Here is a 26,122-nt window from a genome sequence, read left to right as displayed (position 1 = left end):
TGAGTCAAGATTGTGCCACGGAACTCCAGCCTGGGTGACAAGAATGAACTTCTGTCTCAAAGAAAAAAGAAATCAGAACTGGTTACCTTTTCAAAGGCGATGAGCAAGGGTGCATATCCACGAGCCACTTCCCCCTACTTGACTAGTTTGCAGAAGTGGCATTCTGTAAGCACGATAAATTTAAGGGTGCAAACAGAACGGCGCAGTCCACTGTGGGTGGCTGTTCTTTATGTGTCAACGGGAGTCCCCGGAGCTGTGACAAATGAGTGTGAGCTGACTGGGGAGAGAACGAGGGGCTGGATGGGGTTCAGGAATCCACATGAAAAAAGAAACCCACAAGATAAAGCAATCTATCTTTGGAGAGGAAGACAAAAAAATGAGAGGGATAAAAAAATGAGGACAGACCAGGTGTGGTGGCTCCCGTCTACAATCCCAGGATTTGGGTAGGCTGAAGCAGGCAAATCACTTGAGGTCAGGAGTTAGAAAGACCACTTGGGCATGGATGATACGAGGCTGTCTGGAAACAAGGCCGGTAAGGAGGCCACTTTTGAGGACCAAGTGAGTGGGGCAGAGGCCTGGCTGCTGGCAAGAAGGCAACGCGGACGGGGTAGCGGGAGGTGAGCCCAAAGGTGAAGCAAGGGGAGCACTGCAGTGGCCACAGGCCAGGCCGGGGGAGGCGAGTGACATCTCTGCCCAGAGAGAACACACAATCACAAAGTTCAACACCACTTACCTGGTGAAACCCTACAATTCTGTCGCTCTGTACTCGCTCTGAATAATGGGCTTGTGATAAGTCTTACACCAATTCTCAAACTGGGGGCCAGCTGCAGCTGAATCAACGCCAGGTGCTGGTAGTCGTGATACCAAGTGTAGCAGCTGTTCACACAGATCACGTCCACATACGGAGGCCAGGACCAGAGCGGCAAAGCCCGTTCAGCACCCAGAAGACTGCATGACTCAGCACTCACACACTACGGGGGCTCTTCTGGCAGAGAAGGTAAGAAAGGGATGTAATCCCAGCATTCTGGAAGGCTGAGGCAGGAAGGTGACTTCCGGCCAGGAGTTCGAGACCAACCTGGGCAACACAGTGAGACCCTAGCTCTACAAAAACTAGTAGTGAGAAAATTAGCATGGCACAGTGGCTCATGCCTGTAATCCCAGCACACTGGGAGGCCAAGGTGTGAGGATCACCTGAGCCCAGGAGTTTGAGACCAGCCTGGTCAACAGTGGAAGACCCCATTTCTACAAAGCAAAACAAAACAAAACAAAACAAAAGGCTAGAATGAGAAGAGCTGCCTCCTGGGGCTAAGAACATCCAAGTGCATTAAGTTAGATCCTGAAATTACCCTGCCCCACAGGCAAAAATCATGGTCACCAAGTGGCCCAAAGGAGGCAGGCCTGTGACTGCACACTGACACTCACGACATGTGCAGCTGGGAAGGGCTATGAGAGGCAGAGCAGCTGCCAATGCACAGTCCTCGGCCAAAGCCCAGGGCCCCCGCCACTGGCACTGACTCCTCTCCGGGCAGCGCTCCCATCACTGGGCTTCCCCTCACCTTGCCCTGGAGAAGCGCTCCCTCCTGAGGGGCTGATGCAGTCATTGTCACAGAGAACCTCTGTTTTGTTTTGGAGACAGTCTCGCTCTGCTGCCCAGGCTAGAATGGAGTGGCGCAATCTCGGCTCAGTGCAATCTCTGCCTCCCAGGTCAAGCACTATGAGCAATAGCCGGCAGTTCCTCCTCAAATTAAAAATACAACTACTATGTCATCTAGCAATCTCACCACTGGAAAATACAAAGTACATGGATGTATTATGCTCCCTGATTACAAATGACATAGAAGAGCTATAGTGATCCAGACAATGTGGTATTGGCATTCACACAAAAATACACAACAACAAGACCCAACGAGGGAACCAAACCCAAATTCATGTATGGTGGACACATTTAAAAAAGAACACCCAGGGGATGGGAGACCCCGGGCTGCCTTGGGTGGGGCCGCAAAAGTGTCCTGGGACGACCTGTAGCCACCTCTCACCTGGGCTCTGGATGGTTTCCACTCCATGAGGATTTCCATAGTTTCTGCTCAGCCACTCTCAGAGTCAGGAGGGCTTCTTTGGGGCTGTGACGATCTGTCCCAGCCTTTCCTGTCTCCATGACACACCGTGTGACCTACGTATACTGCAATATGTAGGTGCATGTACTGAGGGCGTACAGTTAAGATGACCTACAACCGATGCTACTCGAAGTCTTTCAGAGATTTTTTAGATATTCCCAGACCAAAACAAACTAGTGACATTCCATGGTTTTGCAAACTGGCACCAGCAACTGCACAGCAACAGCTCCCTATGCACCATCAGACACTCTCCAGATCCGCCCCTCGCTCACAAAGTCTTCACTCCTAAGGGCCATTTAACAACCTCTATCCATCAGGAAGCCTTTGATCTGGGCCAGGCTGCCGACCCACAGGGATGAACTGTGCCTCTAATGCTGAGTGTTGCCTCCCCTCACTGGGCTAACCCACACCCTTGCATATAGAAGGGCCCCCAGAGAAACTGCTGTCTGACATTCAGGAGCTCATGTAAAATGCTCCAGCAACCTGGATGGCCTTGGCCACCTCTAGTACTAGCCTTTCCCTCTGTGGGGCTCACTCCCTGACTCTTGCTCGTGCAGGCCAATCTACAGCGGCTGAGATCTCCTGCTCCCTCAGCCTCCTGGGTCACCCCAATGGCGTCACGCTGGCCAGAGGCAGGTGTCTGCAATCAAGAATGAGATACCCACAGGCTGACTTCCCTGGTGTGGGGAACAATGCCTGGGGTCTCCAGACAGCCCACCCGAGGAAAAGAATCCAGCTCTGACACAGCTCAAAGACTGTGTTATGGACATGGAGAGACTTTCCAGGCCTGTCTCCTCTTCTGGCTCACTGGATTCCTAGGAAAATTATTGAGACACTGGGCTCAAAGCTCTCGGTCTAGGGCTTAAAATGCCACAGGGAATCAAATCAGTGTGACCAAGGTCCAAAGACTTCTCCTTGACTGCGAATGGGGGATCAGGGTTGCAGAGACCAGGGGCACAAAGTGATACCTGTGCCGTAAGAGAAGAAACTGGGGATCTAGTCCACCCCGGGCTCCTCAACCTGAGTGTGAGGCCTTGCTGGGCCCTGAGCTCACCTGCCTCTTGGGAGTCCATTGTGACTGCAGTCCAGAGGGGTCAATGTCCTCACTGATGACAGAAAGAACTCCTGGGGGATGCGGAGGGCATCGTGTAGCGGCAGGCAGTCTGGGTGGTCCACAGGTGTGTGCTTCAGCAGGTCCTGGGAAGGGGTGAGGTGGTGAATTCGGGGCCGTGCTTCTGGGACTCATATGAGAAGCCCCTGGGCATGCTCAGTCCTCACCAAAAGAATTCAAAGCGCAGGCCCTCAGGGACCCACACTCATGCCTGCAAAATCTGAACTGAAAATTAGAATCGGAGCAGCAGGGTTGACTCTAAAAGCGCCCCAGCTGGCTTTTCTCCCCGCTGCAGTCTTTACTCTTTTCCCCTAGCAGAGGCAGCCAGGTGGAGGCTCATCTCATCAAGCAGCTGGGAGAGACACCCCTCTACCCACCCTGCAGCTGTTCCAAGGATACTGGAGACCAAAAGACAGGGGTTGGGGAAGCAGGACGTTCCTGCCTCCACTGAGAGCAATTGGCCAAATGTCAAGCTCAGTAGCTAAGCTCTATTGAGGCCCTGGCCCTGTTGGCATGGTTACCACAGGCCAGGGAGGCATACTCAGGGCCCAGGATCCCTCTGCCTGACTTTTCAAGTGGTCTGTTCTCAGTGACTCTGGTGCCCTCCCACACCGCGCTCAGTCTTCTGAGAAACTCCTAAGCCCTCTCCGGCCCTTCAGGGGCCTTAACACTGGTGCGTAGGACCAGGATGCTCTGAGTGACTTACTTGGTCAATGGACTGGTACAGCAGAGCTGTTGGGGACAGCAGAGAGAAAAAGGACAAAGACATATAAAGGATGACTCAACACCTCAGAGACCAGCTTTGTCCCCCACCTGCCTTGCTCCCCACATGAACACCGGCTTTTGGGAAGCCAAAGTGGGTCCACAGCAGCCTCCACCTCTGTTATCACTCCCAGGGCAGACCAAGCAGCAAGAACAGGTGACACACAGCCCTGGTGACCCTGTCCCCTCCCTATCCATGCCTGCTCTCCCATCAGAACCGGCTTCTTCGACAGGTGCCCCAGTCCTGTCCAGGCCTTACCTGGCTCAGAGCAGATGATCCCCTGCACCTCCCACCCTGAATCACACGGCTACACCCAGCACATGCTACAGAGGCCCAGCACACTCTGGGTCACATCCAGAGACTCCACAATAGGGGAGGAGACAAGCTGTTTCCCAGGAAGGGCAGCTCCCCAGGCCTGGTCATACTCAGACTCCTCCAGTCAAAGGCTGGGCGCAGCCAGCTAGGATTGCCATGCTTCACTCTGACCCACACGACTGACCTTGCCTCCTCTATGGGAAGAGACCCCAGCACACAGCCCCAAACCCAGACATAACAGGACAGGACAGGCTGGGCACTAGGGAGGCCAGCCAGATCTCCACACAAAGGCTCTGCTCTTAAGAAGGAGATAGCCTCAGGGGCAAAGGTTTCCTGAAGCAACTCAGGTCAGGCCTCACATACAAGAGCCCCAAAGAGGCTGCAAAAATACCAGCCTAGCCAGCCAAGAACCCAGGGCCACACCCTTCTGAAACCCAGACTCCAAGTGAGGATCACTAGGATTCAGCAGAACAGGAGGACGTGACAGCTGGTGGACCAATACTTCCCAACACCCTTCCAGCAAGCAGCTGTGCCTCGCCCCTCCCCACATGACTCACCCAACATCAGTCTTGCACCTGGATGCCTCTGTCCACAGGGTCATGATCTTTGGCCTCCTGCCATAGGAGTGGTGAGAGGCAGGATGGTGGTCTGGGAAGAAGGATCCTAGACTGGGTGTCCCATGGGACCAGTTTGTGACAGATCCCACAGCCAACACAAATGCCCCAGCCAACCCCCAAACACAACAACTCCCCAAAGCCCTTGATGTAAATAGCCTGTGCGCTGCTAAGCAGACACCTCAGGGAACAATCTGATGGCTGTGAAGAAGATGCAGCCTCAACAGGGTTACACAAGCCTTCTGCAAGCAAAGCCTTCTTTGCTTGGGTGCCTAGTCAAAGCACTAGGGAAGATCTTAAAAGATAAATTCAGCATTGTGGGAGGCAGAGGGAGGAGTACAGCTTGAGGTTAGGACTTTAAGACCAGCCTGAGTGCAATGGTGAGACCCTGTCTCTACAAAACACAAAAATTAGCATGGCATGGTGGTACATGCCCATAGTCCCAGCCACTTGGGAGGCTGAGAAGGGAGGATTCCTTGAGCCTGGGAGGTCAAGGTTGCAGTGCCCATGATCATGCCACTGCGCTACAACCTGGGCCACAGCACAAGATCCTGTTACAATCAAACAAACAAACAAAAAACCAAAGATGCCTGTTTTCTGCCCCATCAAATAAACACAAATCTCTGCAGGGTGACACATGGTATTAACATTTTTAAATATCTCCTTTCCTGAAGTAAATGTATAGTAATGGCTGAAAACCACTGAGTTATGTAAATACACTTCCTATGACTTATTTGTAGCCCTTTCGTATCTAGCAATTTCTACAGACCCTCTGTCGGCTTCGGAAGCCGGAATGGGCAGGGCCAGGTGTGAGGTGTCCTAGCACACTGAGGGTAGAGAACAGCTCACAGCTCAGGGGGAACCCATTTCTGAGGCTAAGACACCCACCAGGGGCTCAGCCTGTCTTCAGAGGGAAAGTCACACCTCAGAACCCCAGAGACCCAAAAGAAAGCTCGAATTCAGCAGATACCTGCCAGCGAGCCCTGGAGCAGCATCCCAGGGAAAACTGCCATTGCACTGTCAGCTCCCTCCAGCCCCTTCTCAGATCCCAGCAGGAGGTGCTTTCTGAGTAAGCTCAGAGGTCTCAACAAACGGTGGGTTGAACCTCAGAGGAGTTATTAACAGGCCTATAGTGACCTCAAGACTCTACCTGACCAGGGCCAAAAATGAGTCCTGGAAGGGCAGCCAGGAAGAAAGCAGGGCAGAGAGGAAACACAGGGAGAGGGGGCCCTGGGACCACGACAGATATGGAGGGAACCAGGGGAATGAGAGCAGCCCTGATGATTGTGTTCCCCACAGCCCCTGCATGCCTGTGTCCCCTGAGAATTCAGGGTGAGGAGCTCATTCTTGCCCTTCACCTGTTCCTGGGCTCTGGCAGGCTGGCCTGCTTCCTGCCCCAGCCCCACCCACTCTCCGCACTCCTCACCACTGATGTGGGCAAGCTGATCTCTCTGGTTTGCTGGGCTCTCACTCTCTGCCCAATGGCACCGAGTTACCTTTTTTCCATGCTTTATTCTCTGTGATTGAAAAGGGAAGCAATTCTCACTAATGCCATTTCTCAGAGGAGAAAACAGGCACAGGGATGTTCTATGACTTCCTTACGATCACCAAGCTATAAGTGGGAGCTGGGCTTTCAATGGAGGTCTACCCATGCTCCTAAAGTTGAGCTGTCCTCCAAGGAAAGGACAGCATCTGTAAAAGCTCAGTGAATGGGGAAGAAGTGTCCACACTAAGACCTGACCAGGCTGGTACTCTGATCTCCAACTTCCAGCCTCTAGAACTCACAATTCTCTTCTTGATGAGCTCCCCAGGCTACGGTTCTTTGCTGAAATAGCCTGAACTGGCCCAGAAGTGCTATTCCACCATCTGTGTCCTATTCTATCATTCAGAAGGGAGTCACTAAGCCCTCAGTGCTGTCTTTGTGTATGCTACCCACCCTAGGCTGAGATGAGGCATAGGGTCTGGGTCTAAATAAAATGGGAAGACACTGGAAGGTGCAATGTCAGAGCAGGAGGATGTCTGAATTTCATTTAATCTCAACCTCGTACAGTACTGCAGCATGAAAGATGAGGCCCAGAGCAAAAGTGCCTTTTCCTGAGACCACACTGTGGACACCAGACCCACTGGAGTTGTATTCCATGCTACCTCTCACCCCTTCTTGTAGTTCTTCCATCTCGAAGTATGTGCAATATCTACAGGGACCACCACACCATGAGGTTTTTAAGATTTATCTCAAACACACCTCATGAGTTCCCTAGGAAGGGTTATGATGCTAGCATGACTCCCTTGTGCAAGGTGGGGAGAGCCCAAAACACCAAAGGAGTTCTCTAGGGTCTCACAACTGCTAAGATAAAGACTGTTTGACCCAGCACTGGCTCCTCAAACCTGGGACCCCGGTTATATCCAGGTCTTCCCAAGGTGCTGAAGGGGCACACTTTTGCATAATGGTGAAAGGTAAGGAGTTGACGGGGGAGGGTGAGTGATCAGAAACCCAGAGGGGCCTTTGAGTAGGTCTTATGGAAAGGAGGAGCTTACAGGATGGAACCTACAAGATGTGACCTCACTTCCTTGCTAACAGACCCCCAGTAGAACTTAGAATTCTGGTAACTAGGCACCCATATTATACACACAGCCCCATTTCCAGTTCATTTGGTGGGCGACACTCCAGAGAACATGTTCTCCTGCTGTGTCCCGACGTGCTGCCGACCTCCTCGTCGCAGAAGAGGCCAAAATGAGAGTCTTTCTCGAGAATATAGACATTGGTTCAACCCTCACCCTCGACGCCTCTGGCCCTTTGCCAGAAGGCACCCTCAGGTAACACAGGGCCCAGGGTAGGCCCGTCCAGGCCAGGCCTCAGCTGTGCCCATCAGGGCAGCACTGAGTCCCTCCCCATATGTTTGGGGGAAACAGGAGATGAGGGGCCCTCCCTGGACAGGAGCAGGTAGGTTGTCAGGTGTTTGGAGCCTGGTAGGTATGTCAGGTTCACCGCCCAGACCATGCCTGGCAGGATGGGAAGTTCAGTGTCGAGGACACAGTTTGCTGCTCAGATGTGAATCCCAATGCATCTGCTGGAGACCTCAACCTTCTCTGACTGGAGGTCTATGCAGATGCTCCTATGTGCCAAATCCTATTGGGGATGGGGACACCAGGAAGGAGTTCTAATGGGGGTGTGCCACTGTGGGGTCAGCCAGGCAGGCCACTGACACCTCTTGGCCCGGCTCTCGGGCACTCTCTTTGCAGAGCTCCACACAGCAGATCAAGCAGGAGCTGTGGGATGGATTCCATTTCTCCAACTTCTTCAAAGAAGGGCAGGGGCCCACCGCCACCAACCACGGCCAGTGCTGGTCTGGGGTGAGACTGGGTACAGAAGGGTCTCCACAGACAGGGATTCCAGAAAACGAGGGTGGGCCCAGGACTCAGACATGAATATAGGGACTCAATGCTCTGTCCTAGGGATTTCCCACTTGAGTGGCCCAGTGTTCTCTTCCAAAGGAATCTGGCTGCCATTAGTCCCCAGTGGCAACTTGGTTACAGGCAAAGTCCCTTTCACCTATCAGAGGAAGATCACAGAAACTCCATCTGTTTTCACTTTATGCTAAGCCAGGAGTATCTCAGCATGTTGCCACAAAGAATTGAGTATAATGGTAAAATTATAGCAACATACTCACACAGTTATCATTTTAACTCCCCACCGTAAGTGTATCTCCGGCAACAAGCATCTCCACTGCCCTGCCAGACCTCCTCCAGGACTTAAAATCCAAAACTTTAACACAAATAACGTGGGGGTGGACATTGATTACAACAAAAGAAGGTGAAGCTTCTTTATGGATCTGTCTTTAAAGTATCATCTCACAGAACTCATCCCTGCATCCCCATCAGGCAGGAGCTGTACCCTTGCATCTCACTGTAATATTCCTCAAGGGAAGCCATGTTCCACAGGGGTCAGCCTCTCAGTGCTGGTGGAGCCTGTCATGATAAAATTCCCTTTCTAGGCACCTGTTCTGCAAGGAGCATAATCCTATGTGTGTCCTAATAGGCTGGAGCAGTTTGCCAGGGCTGCCATAACATGGCACGCTGACTGCAGAGCTTAACCACACAAATCTGGTTCCTCACAATTCTGGAGACTGGAAGCCCAATATCAAGCTGTCAGTCTGGGGTGGTTTCTCTGGGCCTCTCTCCTTGCCGTGGAGATGGCTGACTTCTATCTCGGTCAGCACAGGGTCTTCTCTTCAACTTCTCTGTGCGCTCACCACCTCTCCTTGTAAGAACCCCAGGCATATTAAATTAGGGGCCAGTCTAATGAACTCACTTCACCTGAAATACCTCTTGCAATACTCTGTGTCCAGACACAGTCACATTTTCTGGGGCTGAGAATAGAAACAGTTACATTTGGGGGAGGGGACACAATTCAACTCATAAAATATACAAATCCCCTGAGGAAGACACACACCCGGGAAAGGGAAATCTGGGTGAAAGGATGTGCAGATAGCAAGTTTCAACAGCTCTAGCCAGTTGACTTTCCAAAAGGGCTCCAGCTGGTCACACAGTCACTAGCAGCCTCTGAAGGTAGCTTCGTCTCTGACTGCAGCCTCCCCTGAATACTAACATGCTTTCAACTTTTTGCCAGTCTGCTGTCTGTGTGGCAGAGAAAATCACCTTGTTTCATTTCCACTTTCAAACATACATTTGCTTAACCTTTCACGGCTTCACTAACTGCCTAAGTTTTCTCTTCCCTGAGTGGCCTGGCAAATCCTGGGCCTTGGGATGCACTTTCTCCCACTCAGGAGTCTTCCGGAATTTTCCACTTTGCCAGGGCTGGAATAGCCAAAGCTGTTTCTCCAGACTCACATTTATGTTAAAGGAACAAAAACAATCATATCCCTCTTGTCCGGTGTGCTGTCACTAAAATGAGGAGGGCATCAGGCCTCCCCAGGCCCTTCCCTTGCATATCAGAAGTGGAGCCTCAGGTGGCCTAGAGGGAATTTCATCCAGTCCTCCCCGTGGAAGGTGCTCCCTTCTGACCCGGGTGCTGCTGAGCAGACATTTGACATCCAAAGCCCATGTCTCTTCTCTACCATGAGGGTGATTTTTGAGGATTGCAGGGATGATGCTCTTCATGTAGGCTGTTGATACAGAGGGCGCGACTGCACCACAGCTGACAAACACCGTGACGATGCCTTGAAGGCATGAATCATTTTATCACTTCTCCATCCTCACATACAATTTTACTTGGAAAGCCTAGAATCCTTTTCACCATGGGCAATCAGGTTCTCCACATGCACAAGTCCCCGAAGGGTTGGTGCTTCTTGGTGTGACTTCCAGATCCCGATCCTCTGGTGGTTCATGGTGTTACCACTGACTCCCATGTCCCTCCTTGTCACCCTAGTATGAAAATGAGATCTGCAGGATGCCAACTTTCCAGCCCAGCACAGGGGAGAAGCTGTTGGACTCCCTGGTTCCAGCCTTGCTAACTAAATCCATCTCCTCCTATGCCACCTGCCTGGGCCCCTCCTGGGACTTTATCACCATGCCACACTTTTTGGAACTGCTGGTTAGAAGGTGAGTGTCCATCCCCTCCAAGGCACGGAGGTGCCTCTGTGCCCTACTGGCTGAGTCTTGAAGATGCAGCTCTCAGAGCCTCGGTTGGCTTCTCCGGAACAGGGAGTTGAACCTCACAGGGTTCTTGTGGGGACTGAATGATCTAAGACATGGCAAACAAAGGGGTCCCTAGAGCCTAAAACTCTGGAATATCTGCTGCGGGTGCTGTTATTCATGTTTATTACTTTTCCCCTTCACTGAAGCAGCTCTCAGCATTCTGCCTCAATGGCCCATATCCTTCGCTGTTTGGAAAAACACATAGCAAAGCAAGTCTACCACGGCATTGATACAGGATGTCTGAGATTCCTTCTGGCTGGTCTTTCTCCTTGACACAGACAGAAGAGGGGTCCCTTGGTGCTGAAAAGGGAGCCGCAGGCCCACAGACAACTGGAGACGCTCATGTTGGAGGTTCTCCAACGGATGGGGTTCACACATTCAACACATACATACAAAACACCTCATTTGTGCACCGCTCTTCTTGTGGCTTGCCATTTTGTCATAAACAAAGCAGATGACAATCCCTGGGCCTCGATTCTACTTAAGAGTCAGGCGCTCACAGGAGACAGAATAAACAGGTCATATCTACAGAATGTTAGAGATGAAACCCTCATGGCCTCTTCTACATATGGTGGCATCCTCCCAGATTTTGACTAGAATGACGGAGCCCAGCAACAAGTATACACTGGGTGGATTTAGGGTTCTGAAGGGCCTTCTCACCCACAAAACATGGGGGAAAAGAATGGACTCTGGCTGGGGAGAGACTCAAGGAGCCCTGGGGCACATACCTCTTAAAATTCCCATGAGAAGGCTGACATCTGGGGACTTCCCCTGCAAGAGGCAAATAGTGAGTTCTGTAAATGGAGACTTAGGTGCCCTGCAAAGGAGAGGTGAGGCCGGGGTCACAGCTGGCCACTGAGAGACTCATCCCCAGCACCATGGCGTCCCAGCTCTCCCTGTCCTCCTCCACTCTGTATCTGCCCCCACCCTCCTTCCCCCAGGACCAGGGGAGCCAGAGCTGGAGCTTTCATGAGCAAACCTGCTCACAAATCTCCCTGGAGCTGCCATCTTGAGTGCCCAGGTGCACAGTGCTGTGCTCCAGGGCCTTTGGGAAGAGAATGTCTGTAGGACGCTGGGGCACAGAAGGGTCTGTACAGTCCTGCTGCATGGCCAGGTCTGCCCCTTCCAGGTCACCACTGATGGCTTGGGGGTAGGGTGGGGCTGTCCTCTACACAGGCTGCAACAGGTCAGGGGCCCAGAACCACACAAGGGTGCCCTGGAGGGTTGTGTGGGAGAAGGCCAGGTCTCTCACTCAGCTGTCCACTCCATCACCAGAACCATCACCTGCGTTTTCTTCACCTGGCCCCTTGAAAATACTTCACTGTGCTATCAGTCCTCGCAACGGTCATCTTTCCAGATAAAGCTGGCCTTCAGCAACTTCACCAGGCCTGGACTGGGCGTGGAGGACCACCAGGAACTTGTCCTAGGCCAGTTGATGCCTCTGGAGCCCAACGAGACCAAGCCACATGGTGAGGTGGCTTGCAGTCTGGAAGACTTTCCAGGGGTGGTGTTTTGGGGCTACAAGTCCCTTAAATTCCATTCAGTCACTTCTGTGCTTGGAAAGCCCAGTGAAAAGTGACTGGTGGGGTGACCTTTTCTCCTTTTCCAGATCCTGCTCCACATCCTGGGCCACAGGCATTAACAATGCTGGCCCTGGAGCCAGCACCACCACTGCTGGCGGACCTCGGGCCTGCTCTGGAGCCAAAGTCACGTGCAGCCCTGGATGCACCAGGATATCTACATTCACCACCAGCACCAGCACCAGGCGAAGGGTCCACTCCAGTGACAGTGCTGGAGCCACAGTCAACTCCAGAGTCCCCCTGTCCCTGTCCTGTAAACAACCAACCCACTGAGGAGCTGCCTGATGTCACGACCTTCTCTCCCAGACTGCTAGCAGAGCAGCTGACCCTTATGGATGCGGTGAGCAGCTAGGCTTTGCAGGCTGTGCCTCTGGCACCAGCTGTCTCAGACCAGCCTCTCCCTGAGAAGTGGCCAATACCCTGGGACCAATTGTAGCTCCACTTCTTACCAACCACGGGATCCGGATGAGTTTCCTCATCCACAAGTCTTCCCTGTCTGCATGTGGACAGCAGAGATGGGACATCGCCCATGCCAGCTGCACAGAGGGACTGTACAGATTGAAAGACAGGGGATGGACAGAAAGCAGGGCAGGGCGGTGCTCAATGAGGGGCAGGCAGGGCCATGGGTCACTCACCCAGTTGCTCAGGAGCCTCACTACCCTCAGCGCTTATTAGGTATCTGATGCATACTAGATTCTATGGCAGACACCCAAACAGAGCCCATAGTTGCAGCTGCCACAGGGAAAGTGCACCGGTACGGAGAGAACGAGTATAAGGATGATTGCATGGGAGGAAGATAAGTCCTCAGGACGGCAGGTCTGAGCCACCTTCTAGTTCTTGGGAGTGTGGATGGTCTGGGAGAAAATGTCACTCTCTCTTCCCACTCTTGTTGGGCTCTGGGACATGATGCATTCAGGGCCCTCGGTGGGCAGAAAATCAAAGCTAGGGAATCCCACACGTCTGAGGCCCATTTTAAAGCTTTTTGAGCTCCAGCTCAGTTCCTGAGAGAGATCGTGGATGACTGTGAGCTCAGTCCCTGCCTGGGACTGTAGGTGACTCTGAGCTGGGGTGTGTTCCGTCTGTGGTCTATGACACTCTCCTCCTACTCCCAAAGGAGCTGTTCAAGAGGGTGGAGCTCTACGAATGTTTGGGCTCCATCTGGGGCCGACGAACTAAGAAGGGGAATGAGCACGTGGCACCCACAGTTCACGCCACCATCGCACACTTCAACAGGCTCGCCAACTGCGTCACCACCTCCTGCCTCGGGAACCACGGCATGAGGGCCCAGGACAGGGCCAGGGTGGTGGAGCACTGGATCAAGGTGGCCAGGGTAAGCTATGATTGGGCCTGAAGATTCTCTCCTTAAAAATGGGGAACTGCCCCTTCTCCTCCATCAGCTTTAGGATTGGCATCTGTATCTCTGGCCTGAGCCCTGCACATCCCCTAGGCCCTTCTTGCCAGAGCTTCACTGACCTTGACTCCCATGGCCCAGTGGGGGCTGCTCACTTCTGACCTGGGCTCTTCCTTGGGTTGAACTAAAATCCTCCTAGATGAGTGACATTCACTCGGCCCCAGATGTGCCCTCCTGAGGCTCCCTGGGCCTCTGCTTTGTCCAGGAAGGGAGATCTCAGCAGAGTGGGCTGAGGCTGAAGTGGGTCAGGCTGCAACTCTGGACCTCACAGCTCACTCTTCCCTCTCCAGGAGTGCCTAAGCCTCAACAACTTCTCCTCGGTGCACGCCATCGTCTCTGCTCTGTGCAGCAACCCAATACATCGGCTACACAAGACATGGGCAGCAGTGTCCAGGTGAGGAGGCTTCCCTCCACGGGAGCACCAGGGTTGACCTAGGGACCCATAGGTCTCCCCATGTGCCCTCGACTCTGAAAGGTTCTTGGAGACCAGGGACACTGGAAGCAGGGATGGGCTGGTAGGTGTGGTCACTAAGCTGCCCTGGACTTCTAGGCAAGGATTTCCAACTCATGACTAAGGATTTTTAACCATCAGGAACAGACTGGAGCCAACTGCAGGCTTTCAGGTGTTTGCACCCAGCAGTGGAACGGTGTCCAGCTGGAAGCTAACTGTGAACACGCGGGGGCTCATGTGAAGTGGAGATGGGCCAGGGGAGGAGCATGACGGGTCCCACCCTGGTCCTCTGCAGACCTTGTCAACAGAGGACCCCACTGGAAACTCTCACGCACTAAGTTGGGATTCTCTGGGTTTTCAAACAAAAGGGATTGGATTGGAACTCACAAATCTCTCCGCTTATTCACAAATTTACCCTTCTTTCTTTCCTCTGTCCATAGTAAAAGCACAAAATATCTAAAACAACTCTGCAAAAAAGACACTGCCGTGAAGAGGGACCTGCTGATCAAGGTACAGTGGAGTCTGGGAGATGCGGGACAAGTGTTTAAGGGTCAGAGGAAAGACTGAGTTTGGAAGGGCATTGGACCCGGTGTGGAGCGGTTATTTTGTTTTGTTTTGAATCATCTACTAAAAGTGGACTTGAAAAATTTACTCCATGCCTACCTAGGGCCAACAGGGAGAGAGCTGTGTGGTCCACGGGCAGGTGGGGGCACAGGTGCAGGAGGCCTTGGAAATGGGATTTGGCAACGGCTGCTGGGCTGCCGAGCCGGGGTGATGAGTTGCAGCATTAGCAGGGTTCTGGCTCCCATGCTGGTCCACACTGCTGGCATGGAGCTTCCTCCAGGCTGGGGGATGGTTACGGTAGGTGGGACTTTCTTCCTTCCACAAACTGGCCGGCAATTCCTGAGGAAGCCAGGCCTCTGCTGCTGCTTCTGTCTGCAGCACACCTCCACGGGCAGGGGGCCTTTGCCCACACTGGGGGAGAGGGGGAACGAAAACAAAGGAAGCTCATGTGCCCGGGAGTCCAGTGGACCTCACAGCTATGGGTACCAATGGGCACGCTCAGGATAGACATACGTGTTTCCTGGGACTCCCCCCTCTGCCCTTTGCAGATACCAGAAAACGGTCATGTCACAGGACTGTCACCAGTTAGCAGTGACACAAGCTCATGACAAGTATCTGGGGGATTCATGCATTCCTAGGGGATCCTCCCTGACCAGATCTCAGAATATTCCATGCAAATGAGAAGACAACTTGTCACCCCACCCAAGATTCTGGAAAACCCCGCCATGTCAATCTGAGATGGCACCACAGGAGGCCACTTCCTGAGTAGAGGAAGAAAGAGTTCTGTGCACAGAACTCCCCTGGGGGAATCATTGGCGAGGCAAAACCTTTCGCATGGCTGAAACCCAGTTTGTGTGGCAGAGACTCCAGTAGGGCTTGGATAGGCAGGTGCCACTTAACCAGGTCTCCTAAACCGCCCTGTCCCTTTCCCGACTGTGCCTGGCTGGAGACCTAGACACTCAGAGACTTCAGAGAACACGACCCTGATGGGTGGTGGTGCTGGGATATCGGGTGAAGGCAGCCGAGACAGAGCCTCCAGGATGGGGAGGAGGTGCCTTCTCTTTCGGGTCCCTGGGGAGTCACTGCCTGCTCTGGGTCTCCGCTTCCTCATCTGGAAAATGAAGGGATGCTGAGCCTGTAGCACAGCCCTCACAGAATGGAAATGAGGGTCAAGAAAAGAAAATAATTTGCTGGTGCTCATGCCTGGTTCTTCCTCAGAGGGAAGAGGGTGAGAACAATGGGAACACCTACAGGAAACAGTACTAAGGAGGCCTTGTGAAGTAGTTGTGGTTTTGATCACTCTTTATAGAAGAGGAAACAGTCTCAGGGAGGCCCGGCTGCATGACTGGGTGACACACACAGGGAGTGTGGTGCTGGGCCAGTGGTATGAGCACCTTGCCAGGTGATTCACACCAGTCCCTGGGGATCCAAGGGCGGGGTGGCTGGGTTGTAACTGGGGGAAGGGAGGAGAGCCTCACTGTCTCCATCACTGACACCTGGCAGGCGGGGAGCTTTAAGGTGGCCACCCAGGAGAGGAACCACCAGAGAGCCCAGATGAGGCTACGGAGGCAAAAGAAGGTGAGTGAGCCTGTGGCATAGAGGGATCACAAGAGATCACAGGACAGGGTTCCTTTCCCCGCCAGCTGGAGGCCTCCATATCAAGACAGCAGGTGCTTCCTCCCCAGCCCTGTCCTCTTGTGGCCACTGGGCCTGGAAAACCTCTATTGAGAGACAAGAGCAAGGGTCTGGGAAAGCTGGACTCAGAGTGGATGTGGGGAAGGGTAAGGTTGGGACCACAGGTCCTTGTGACTTGTTAATATCCCACCACAGAGGTAACTAGGAGTGCTTGGAGATCAACTAGACTTGGAGGTCTGCTGGGATAGAGGAGGCAGAGAACTGGGAAAGGCAGCTGAGGGTCTTTGGCTGTTCCATCCGGGAGACCTAGGGAGGGGGGTTCTGGGAGACAGGGGCTGATGGGATTTCATGGGACAGGACAGTGGGCAGCCATCTGATGGCCAATACTCATCACCACCTCCCCAACCCTCCTTGGCACAGGGAGTGGTCCCCTTCCTGGGGGATTTTCTGACTGTGTTACAGAGGTTGGATTCGGCCATCCCGGACGATCTGGATGTGAGTGAGCCTGGGGCAGCTTGGTTGGGAACCAGGATCCTGAGGCTTGGGAGGAGAGGGTCGTGGACCGAGCCCTTAGATCTCAGCCCTAAGCAAACCTCCTCTCCTGAGAGCCTCACAGCTGCTCCTGTGGGTGGGGGTGTCAGGCCCATCTCATCACCTCTGCGTGATAGAGGATCCATGGCAGCCACCAGTCCCTATCCCTGAGTGGTGAAGCTGCAGAGCTGCCTGACTGCAAAGCTGCTGAGGTGTGGGCTGAGCTGGACTCAGTGACTCCCCAGGGTATCCCATAATTGGAGAGTGAAATTGAGCCTCTCCAAGGGCAGACAGTTCCAGGGTCACTGTGTGCTTTCTTTCTATAAGAGACCTCAGTTTCCCTGTCTATCATCAGAAAAAGTTGGGGCAGTGTCCCTGAGCCTCAGCTCCCATGACCCCTGCTCTAGAACCCAGAGTCTGAGGCAGATCCAAGTCCTGTCACGTGCACATCCCCTGACTCTGGTGTCCCTGGCAGTAGTACAGCATGGGAAGGGGTGGGGTGGGGCTGGTTGTGGGCCAGGGACCTTTCTGATGGACTCTGTCTGCCTTCCAGGGCAACATCAACAAGAGGAGGAAGGTGAGCAGCTGGGACGCTAACATTGGAGGAGGGTATGGATGTGGACCTCACAGTCCACCCTGGGCAGGACACTCCCTGGTTCCATCCTCTACATCTTAGGTTTACTGGGAGGGGTTGACACACACAGGAGGAGGAGACCTATCCCAGTGGAGAGAGTGGGAAAGGCACTGGATCAAAAACCAGTTCCTGCAGGAGGGCATGTTTACATCCAACTCTGAGAACAGGCTGGGGGCTGCATGGGGACCCCTCAAAAAACTGCCCCAGGGATCAGCCCCTTCTCCCTCCTTATCAAAGGTCCCTTCAGCATCTTCCACCCAGGCCGTGTCATCAACCTCTCCTCTGTCTCTAGGAGGTCCGAGTTCTGCAGGAAATGCAGCTGCTCCAAGTGGCTGCCATGAATTACAGGCTTCGGCCTCTTGAGAAATTTGTCACCTATTTCAAAAGAATGGAGCAACTCAGTGACAAGGAGAGGTAAGGGCCTAGCAGACGGGCAGAGGGTGGGAGAAGGCGCTCCATTTTTTTTTTAACATGGTCTAGCTCTGCACCCAGGCTGCACTGCAGTGTCGCCATCTCTGCTCACTGCAACGTCTGCCTCCTGGGCTCAAGACCTTTGTCAGCCTCCCAAGCAGCTGGGACTACCGCTGTACATCATGTCCCAGGATATGGTACAGCAGGTACAGACACCATGTCCTGTTGTTCTGCTGTTGTTGTTCTGGTACGGATGGGGTTTCACGATGTTGTCCAGGCTGGTCTAAGTCCTGACCTCAAGCAATCCACCCCACACAGCCTCCCAAAGTACTGACATTATAGGTGTCAGCCACCCCACGTGGCCTACAGGAGGCTCTCCTGTGGCCAGCTACAGAGAGCCTATGGCCGTGACTCCACGGCCAGCATCAAGCCCTGTTGCATGGGGACCGCTGGGGACCCAGGATTTCAGCTGGGCATGCACTGAGAGGGGACCTGATGTGTGGCTCATGGTGGCCTCACAGCTACCTCTCTCTCCTGCAGCTACAAGCTTTCCTGCCAGCTGGAGCCCAAATCCCAGTAGGCCAGCAACATCCTGCAGTGGCTGGGACCCCACCGGGATGTTGGCCAGAACACCAGCTCTGCACCATCCTTCACCCAGACCGTGACACCAGGGAACCACATCTAGGAGGCTGGCAGCTCAGCTGCATCCAGTCCCTGCTCCTTAACACCAGCTGCTCCTGCTGGCCAGGATCAGGCCATGGGTCTTTTGCGAGTCAGGCGGGAGACTATTTTATGTTTACTTTCTTTAATGTATAAGTAAGGTTTTTTTTTTTCTAAGCTTTCATTAAAATAAAATTTTAAAATGCTATTCAAAATGTTCTACAGTTGTTGGAATGAGAAAAGTAACTCCAATGTAGTAACTGTATACCAGTCTTTAGGATTCATAGTCTAGCATGTCAAATTGAGGCTATGGCTGAACAAGTCATGGAACAGCGTTCATGTTACACATACCAACTGTTTAATGTTTTCCTTCTTTATTCAAATTGATTATTGTTAACTCTGTTTAAGGAAAACAAACAAACAAACAAAAACCAAAAACCCTTAAAAACCATAATATGTCACCCAAACTACCACACTTCTTCTACTGACCAGCTACTCTCAAACTTAAATTCTAGTTAAATTCAAGTTCCACTGGGTCACTCTACTTCCTTAAGGTTTAAATCTTTAATGAAGCACTTAAATATTTACTGAAGGGTTGGAGATGGGAGGTATTTAAGCAAGTGGTAGGGCTGGCCTTCTCCAGAAGTCCTGGGCAGAAGGGAGCTGGCCATCAGTCTCCACGAAATAGATAAACGTTTTCCACTATGGATCTTCCCAGACTTTCTGACACCTCTCACCTAAGTGAACATCAAGGAAGGAGAGAATCGTTTGAACCCAGTATCTAAAGGATTTCCCACAGCTTAATTTGAACACAACTCCCTTTGTGCTGTATCAGACAAAAATAAGACAAAGAAGTCAACATTTCAGGGTCTAAAACATGTAATAACACCAAATCAACACCAAATAAACACCTAAACCCAATCCTGGAGCCGCAAAGCTCCTATAAGGAAAGTGGGAGTCTGTATCTCAGCAAAATTTGTATCTCCGCATGCAGTTTGCAAAAAAGAAAGAAAACAAGAGCAAAAATTATCTATGGCAAGAAACCCTTAGACCGTGCAACTGATTTGGCAATACTTTTTCTTATTTATTGTTCTTTTTGGATGGGACACAAAAATCACTGCTAACAATGTGAATACAAACACATGGGACTATACAACATTTTAGAGCTTCCGCATGGGGAAGAGAAACAATGAACTATTAAAGAAAGCATCCTACAGACTGAAAGAAAGTTCAGCAGAATCATATCTGTGAATGGCGTTGTTATCTAACATGTACGAAAAACTAACACTACTCTAACTGGGAAAATGAACAAAACCTAATACCCAAGCTGAAACTGGGAAAGGAACCTGAACAGGCACATTTGAAAAGAAAACACGAAATTGACTGACAGGTCAAAGAGAAGTTGCTCAACTTCACTAATCCTCACACAAATGTCTAAGTACAAATCACACGCAGATACCTATCACTTTAATCAGAATGAAACTTACCAAAAACAAACAAACAAACAAACAAACAAAAAAACAACCCATACGTTCACAGGCAGTGGCAACGTAGAAATGCAGAAAAAGACACTTTTATACACTTTTGGTGGGAATGTACGTTATACACACGAAGCGAAGCAGTTGAAAGTGCCTTAAACATTTTACATTACAACTACCCGTTCACCTGGCAATCCCACTGCCAGTTATACACAGAAAGCACATGGAATCTGTTATGTTGAAGAGGTATCGGCCTTCCTGTGGCGACAGAAGCACTATTCACAATAGGGAACGTATCCAATCAACGTACCTGTTCATGCACAAAGGGAAAAAGAAACTACAGTACACAAAGGAATCCTCTTCGGCCACAGAAATTCATGAAACCATGGCATCTGCAGCAACGTGCAGAAATTGGAGGACATGACCTTCAACGAAATGAGCCAGGAAGAGAAACGCAAACACGGCATGATTTCATGCATGTGAGAATGACATCAACTTTCTCTCTAAATGACTTTATCTCCTAGACATAGAAAGTTCCACAGCGGTGAAGAGAGGCTGATGGTTGGGGAGCAGGGGCAGGAACCGGGAAATGGATACAATGTTACACTCAGATGACAGGAATAAATTCAGCCATTCTACTTCACAGCAGGGTGTCTAGACTTAATAGTATCCCACCATATTTTCCAAAAAAGCCTGAAAAGGAGGACTCTGAATATTGCAACCACAGAGAACTAATAAAGAATAACTACACAAGGTAACAGAGACAGTCAATGCCTTCCTTTGATCATTACACAAGGTATATATGCATGGATTAAAATGTCCCACTCTGCTCTTTAACTGTATACTTTCACTACAGGACAAATTGTTTTTAAGGACATAGAAGGAAACAATGCTGAAGTTCATGTGAGACCAGGAAATGCCCTGTATTTCCAAAGCAATTCTGAGAAATTGAAACTACACTGGACGCATCACACTCTCTGATTTGAAATTTCACTCAAACTCTGGGGACCTGCTTCCACATGGATGAGTGGAAGAGAACACAGAACCTGAAGTAAACCCACACACCTCATACCACCTGATTGTGGATGAAATACACAATGATTAAGTAATGGGGAAAGAACTCCCTTTTCAATAGTCTTGGGGATAAATGGCGAGCCATGTGCAGAAGAGTAAATAACACTAGGCCTCTACTTCTCACCATCTACCAAAGTTCACTCAGATGAATGAAGGATGTAAATGGAAGACCTCAAAGTACAGAAAGCCTACAAGAGACCCTAGGAAATACCCTTCAACATCAGCTTTGACAAAGCATTTATATGCCTAAGACCCCACATGACACTGCAACAAAAGCAATAATCGACACGTGGGACCTAATACACTGAAGAGCCACCACACAACACAAGAAATTACCAACGGAGTAGACAGACGACATACAGGATGAGAGAAAATGTTCCCAAACTATGCACCTGACCAAGGTTCTAATGTCCAGAATCTACCTTAAAGACCTTACACAAATCAGTTAGCCAACCCCCCCAAATAATTAATAGGCAATGGATATAAGCACACACTTCTTGAAAGATGATATAAAAGCAACCAAAAATTTGAAAATATGCTGAACCTAACTGTCAGAGAAATACCAATCAAAAGCACAATGAGACATATCACACGCTGGTCAGAATGACGATTACACAGTCAGGAAAAAAAAAGGACACTAGTGAGGCAGCAGAGAAGGGGGACACTGGTCCACCTTTAGTGAAAATGCAAAGTAGTTCAGACACCACAGAAAGCACTTTGGAGATTGCTCAAAGAACTTAAACCAGAACTACCATCTGACACAGCAAGCCCACCACTGGGGTATACACAAAGGAAAATAAATCCTTCTGTCCAAAACACACATGCACAGAAATGGTCTTGGCGGGACTATTTACAATGGCAAATACGTGAAATCAACCTAGGCACCCATCAACAGTGGATCAGAAAAGGAAAATGTGGTACATATATACCACAAAAAACTAGGCAGCCATAAAAAGAAAAAAGAAAAAACAAAAAACAAAAAATGAGGAAATCATGTCCTTGGCAGCAACATGAAAGGAGCTGGAGGCCATTATCTAAAGGCAAAGAAGGAAAAACCAGAACACCAAATGCCACGTTCTCACTTCTAAGGTGGAGCTAACATTGAATACACCCTATCCAACAGACACTGATGACTATCAGACAAAAAAGGAAGAAGGGACGAGGTATGGGCTAAAGACTTAGCCAGTGGGTCCACCCACTCCCTGCGTGATAAGGTCTCTGGGACCCCAGTCTCAGTGTCATGCAATATACCAAAGGCAGTAACTAATCTGCGTTTGTACCTTTTAGTCTATAATAAATGTAGAAATTAGTTTTTGTTGTTGTTGTTTTTTTTTTTTTTTTGAGACGGAGTCTCGCTTTGTCACCCAGGCTGGAGTGCAGTGGTGCGATCTCGGCTCACTCCAAGCTCAGTCTCCTGGGTTCACGCCATTCTCCTGCCTCAGCCTCCGAGTAGCTGGGACTACAGGTGCTGCCACCACGCCCGGCTAATTTTTTGTATTTTTAGTACAGACGGGGTTTCACCGAGTTAGCCAGGATGGTCTCGATCTCCTGACCTCGTGATCACCCGCCTCGGCCTCCCAAAGTGCTGGGATTACAGGTGTGAGCCACCGCGCCCGGCGAAATTAGTTAACAAATACAAACTTAGACGCTAAAACAATGAATGAAAAACACAAACTTTTATAATTATCCAAACAATCATTTACTGGCATAAACTAAGAAACTGGACAGAATGAGTAAACCAAATACTCATCCCAATTACGTATAATGAACACATTTTTCAAAAGAACACCAAAAAGACACAATGGGCAAAAGACCGCCTGTTCAATAGATGAATCTGAGTAGACTGAACATTCAGAAGCAAAACACTGAAATAGGACCGTTATGTCATGCCAACACAAAAATCAATGCAAAATATGTTAAAGGCCTAAAACTCAATTCTGACACCACAAAACTACTACAAGAAAACATACAGTGCGCATATATTTTCGAAAAGTAATACATGCACGTAGGCTGCTAAAGGTATTTTTTAAAAATTAAAACAAAGGAAATACTCTAAGAAAACACTCACAATGTAACGGCTAGGCATTGTCCAACGCTGCAACCCCGCACCCGCTTACACAGAACAGTGGAACAGATTAGAAGACCCAGATACAAACGTGCACACCTGAAATCATCTGATACTTGAAAATAAAACAACAAAAATAAGCAATGAAGAAAGGATTCCCTATCAGTAAGTGGTGCTGGGATCAGTGGCTACCTAGATGCAGAAGAAATAATACTGGGCCCGTGTCTCACCATGTACAGAAAGCAACTCAAACTGAATCAAAGATTGAAATGCAAAATCCTGGGCTGGGTGTGATGGCTCATGCCTGGAATCCAAGCACCCTGGGAGGCCAAAGCAGGCGGATGACTTGAGGTCGGAAAGTTCGAGACCACCCTGGCCGACATGATGAAACCCTGTCTACTTAAAAAGCAAAACTTAGCCAGGTATGGTGGCACGTACCTCTACTCCGAGCCAGTTGGGAGACTGATGCACAAGAATCACTTGAACCCCGAAGGTGGAGGATGCAGTGAGCCAAAATCGCTCCATTGCATTCCAGCCTGTATGACACAGCGAGACTCGGTCTGTAAATAAATGCAAAAATACACAAAATCCAAGACCTGAAACTATAAAAAAATCCTTCATGAGAATCTAGCAAATACCCTTCTCGACAGAGGTTTTGGCAAAGCATTTATATGTCAAGTCCCCAAAAGCAATGGCAACAAAAGCAATTACTGATAAGTGAGACCTAGTACTCAAAAGAGCTGCTGCGCAAGAAACAACCACAGAGTCAGCACATTGCCTATAGAATGAGGGAACATACTCCCCAACTATGCATATGAAAAACGTCTAATATCCAGGATTTATGTAAAGAGCTTAAACAAATAAAATCAGAAAAAAAAAAAAACCAACCCAACTTGTAAATGGGCAGGGGACATGAACACACACTTAAAAGAAGGTGTACCAGTAACCAATGAGAATAAAAACATGCTCGATCTCACTGATTATCAGAGAAATGCAAATCAGAAACATACTGAGATACCATCTCACACTGGTCAGAATGGCAATTATGACACACAGTCCACAGCAACAGAGGCTGGTGGGGCAGATGAGCAAAGAAATGCAGGTCCACTGTAGGGGGAAATGCAAACTAGTTCAGACTCCCTGGAGAGCAGAGTGTGGATATTTCTCAAAGAACGTAAAAGACAAGAAAACATACAGTGCGCATATATTTTCGAAAAGTAATACATGCACGTAGGCTGCTAAAGGTATTTTTTAAAAATTAAAACAAAGGAAATACTCTAAGAAAACACTCACAATGTAACGGCTAGGCATTGTCCAACGCTGCAACCCCACTCCTGAGGATCTATCGAAAGGAAAATCCTTCCATTCAAAACACACATGCACTCGCATGTTCACGGCAGTACTACTCACAATGGTAAAGACATGGAATCACCCGTGGTGCCCATCAACTGTGGATCAGAGAAAGGAAATGTGGTACATAGACACCACAGAACACTACACAGCCATAAAAAACAAATCCATGCCCTTATCAGAAACCTGGACAGAACCGTAGGCCATTATGCCAAAAGGCAAGAACAGAAAACCACAATTTTCAAAACAGCTACAAAGGTCAGTTGTGAATATTCTCTCCGCAGAGAAATCATAAGTCTGGAGCTCACAGAGATGCCAGACACCGCGACTTCATGATGATGCTACGTTTACACAGATCAAACTGTGCCTTGCACTCTCGCTGGTTATACACAGACTATACGACAATGAAACTGCTGTCCCATTTTGGTAACATTCATTCTCACCAGAGACAGATGCTACCTCAGTGTGGTTTTGATTGACTTCTCGTGAGGATCAGTAATGTTGATTCAGAATCTTTTACCTTCTCAGGTCTTCAGGTCCTTTGCCCACTCTTACACATCAAATTGAAACAAGTTCACAATAACTTGGCAAACATCACTAACCACAAGCAAAATGTAAATCAAAACCACGCTTAGACACCATCTCATTCTAATTGGAATGAGTATTAACATAAAGAGGAAAAAAAAAAAAAACCATTGAAAGAAAGGGAAATGCTGGTGTGTTTCGAGAGAGAGAGAGGGACACTCTTCTAAACAGTTTGTGAGAAGATAAACTAGCACACACACTACAGAAACCTCTTGGAGGTTCCTCCAAACCTTAAAAGACTCCAACTACCATTTCAACCGGCAATTCTACTACCAGGAACACACTCAAAGTCCCTGAAATCAGGACACCAAAGATAGATCTACCCACCCATGTGGATTCCAGCACTGTTCCCAAGAGCCAGTGTAAGCATCAACCTACCTGGTTATCCACAGACGAAGGGAGAAAGAAGCTGCTCCACATGTACACACTGGGATACTCTTCAGACAGAAAACCACAATGACATCATAACGTGAGGAACCACAGGGTTGCACCTGGAGGACATGATGGTAAATTAAATGAGCAAGCGGGGAGAGAAACAAACCTTGAGTCATCTCACACATGCAGAATCTGAGAAACTCTATCTCAAAGACCTGGCGAGCACAATATTGGTTTGCAGAGATTGAGGGAAAAGAGGAGTAATGGGCAGGGATTGCAAATGGGAAAATGAGAGGAAGAAAATTCTGTTGTTTTATTCCAGTGCAGGGTGACCAGGGTTAACGGTATCGGCACATCACTTTCAAAGCAGCTTGACAGGAGAATATTGAAGGGTCTCACCATAAAGGAATAAACAATGAGAAAAGGTAACAGAAACACTAAGTACCCTGATTTCATCATTTCACAATGTATGCATCGACCATAATGCCCTATTCTACCTTCTCACTGTATTGTTCCTTTACTATGCAACACATTTGTTGCAAGAAATAGAAATAGGCGATGCTAATATTCATGTGGGACCATGAAGTGCCCTGAGTTTCATCCTCCACAATCCTGAGACATCCAGACTACATCAGATACATCACACTTCCTGATTTCAAATTTCATGGAAAAGCTAGGAACCGGCTTCCACATAGAGCAGTGGAACACAAGGGAAGACTAAGAAGTAAAACCACACACTGAAAACT

At 49.8% G+C, this 26,122-nt stretch overlaps 1 protein-coding gene across 1 annotated transcript; it reads left to right on the top strand.

Annotated features, from left to right (window-relative positions):
- The first annotated feature begins 7,590 nt into the window (after window positions 1-7,590).
- On the top strand, window positions 7,591-18,454 carry LOC112632869 (ral-GDS-related protein-like). Its single transcript, XM_025398994.1, has 14 exons — window positions 7,591-7,731; window positions 8,158-8,304; window positions 8,442-8,456; window positions 10,304-10,476; window positions 11,848-12,041; window positions 12,182-12,492; window positions 13,267-13,482; window positions 13,854-13,957; window positions 14,455-14,524; window positions 16,082-16,156; window positions 16,634-16,708; window positions 17,298-17,321; window positions 17,671-17,792; window positions 18,337-18,454. The coding sequence occupies exons 1-14, from the start codon at window positions 7,591-7,593 to the stop codon at window positions 18,452-18,454; spliced, it is 1,785 nt and encodes a 594-aa protein (XP_025254779.1).
- The last annotated feature ends 7,668 nt before the right edge of the window (window positions 18,455-26,122 follow it).

The sequence above is a fragment of the Theropithecus gelada genome, chromosome 10 (genome assembly GCF_003255815.1).
Source record: "Theropithecus gelada isolate Dixy chromosome 10, Tgel_1.0, whole genome shotgun sequence".
NCBI classification, from domain to species: domain Eukaryota; kingdom Metazoa; phylum Chordata; class Mammalia; order Primates; family Cercopithecidae; genus Theropithecus; species Theropithecus gelada.
This window is presented reverse-complemented; position numbering and strand designations above follow the sequence as displayed.

What these genes read in the sequence shown, in the direction of transcription:
- LOC112632869 (XM_025398994.1), top strand. Translation starts at nt 7,591, where the DNA reads ATGTTCTCCTGCTGTGTCCCGACGTGCTGCCGACCTCCTCGTCGCAGA. An exon ending in CAACGAGACCAAGCCACATG is followed by an intron (nt 12,042 to 12,181) that starts GTGAGGTGGCTT and finishes CTCCTTTTCCAG; the next exon opens with ATCCTGCTCCACATCCTGGG. An exon ending in CCATCCCGGACGATCTGGAT is followed by an intron (nt 16,709 to 17,297) that starts GTGAGTGAGCCT and finishes TCTGCCTTCCAG; the next exon opens with GGCAACATCAACAAGAGGAG.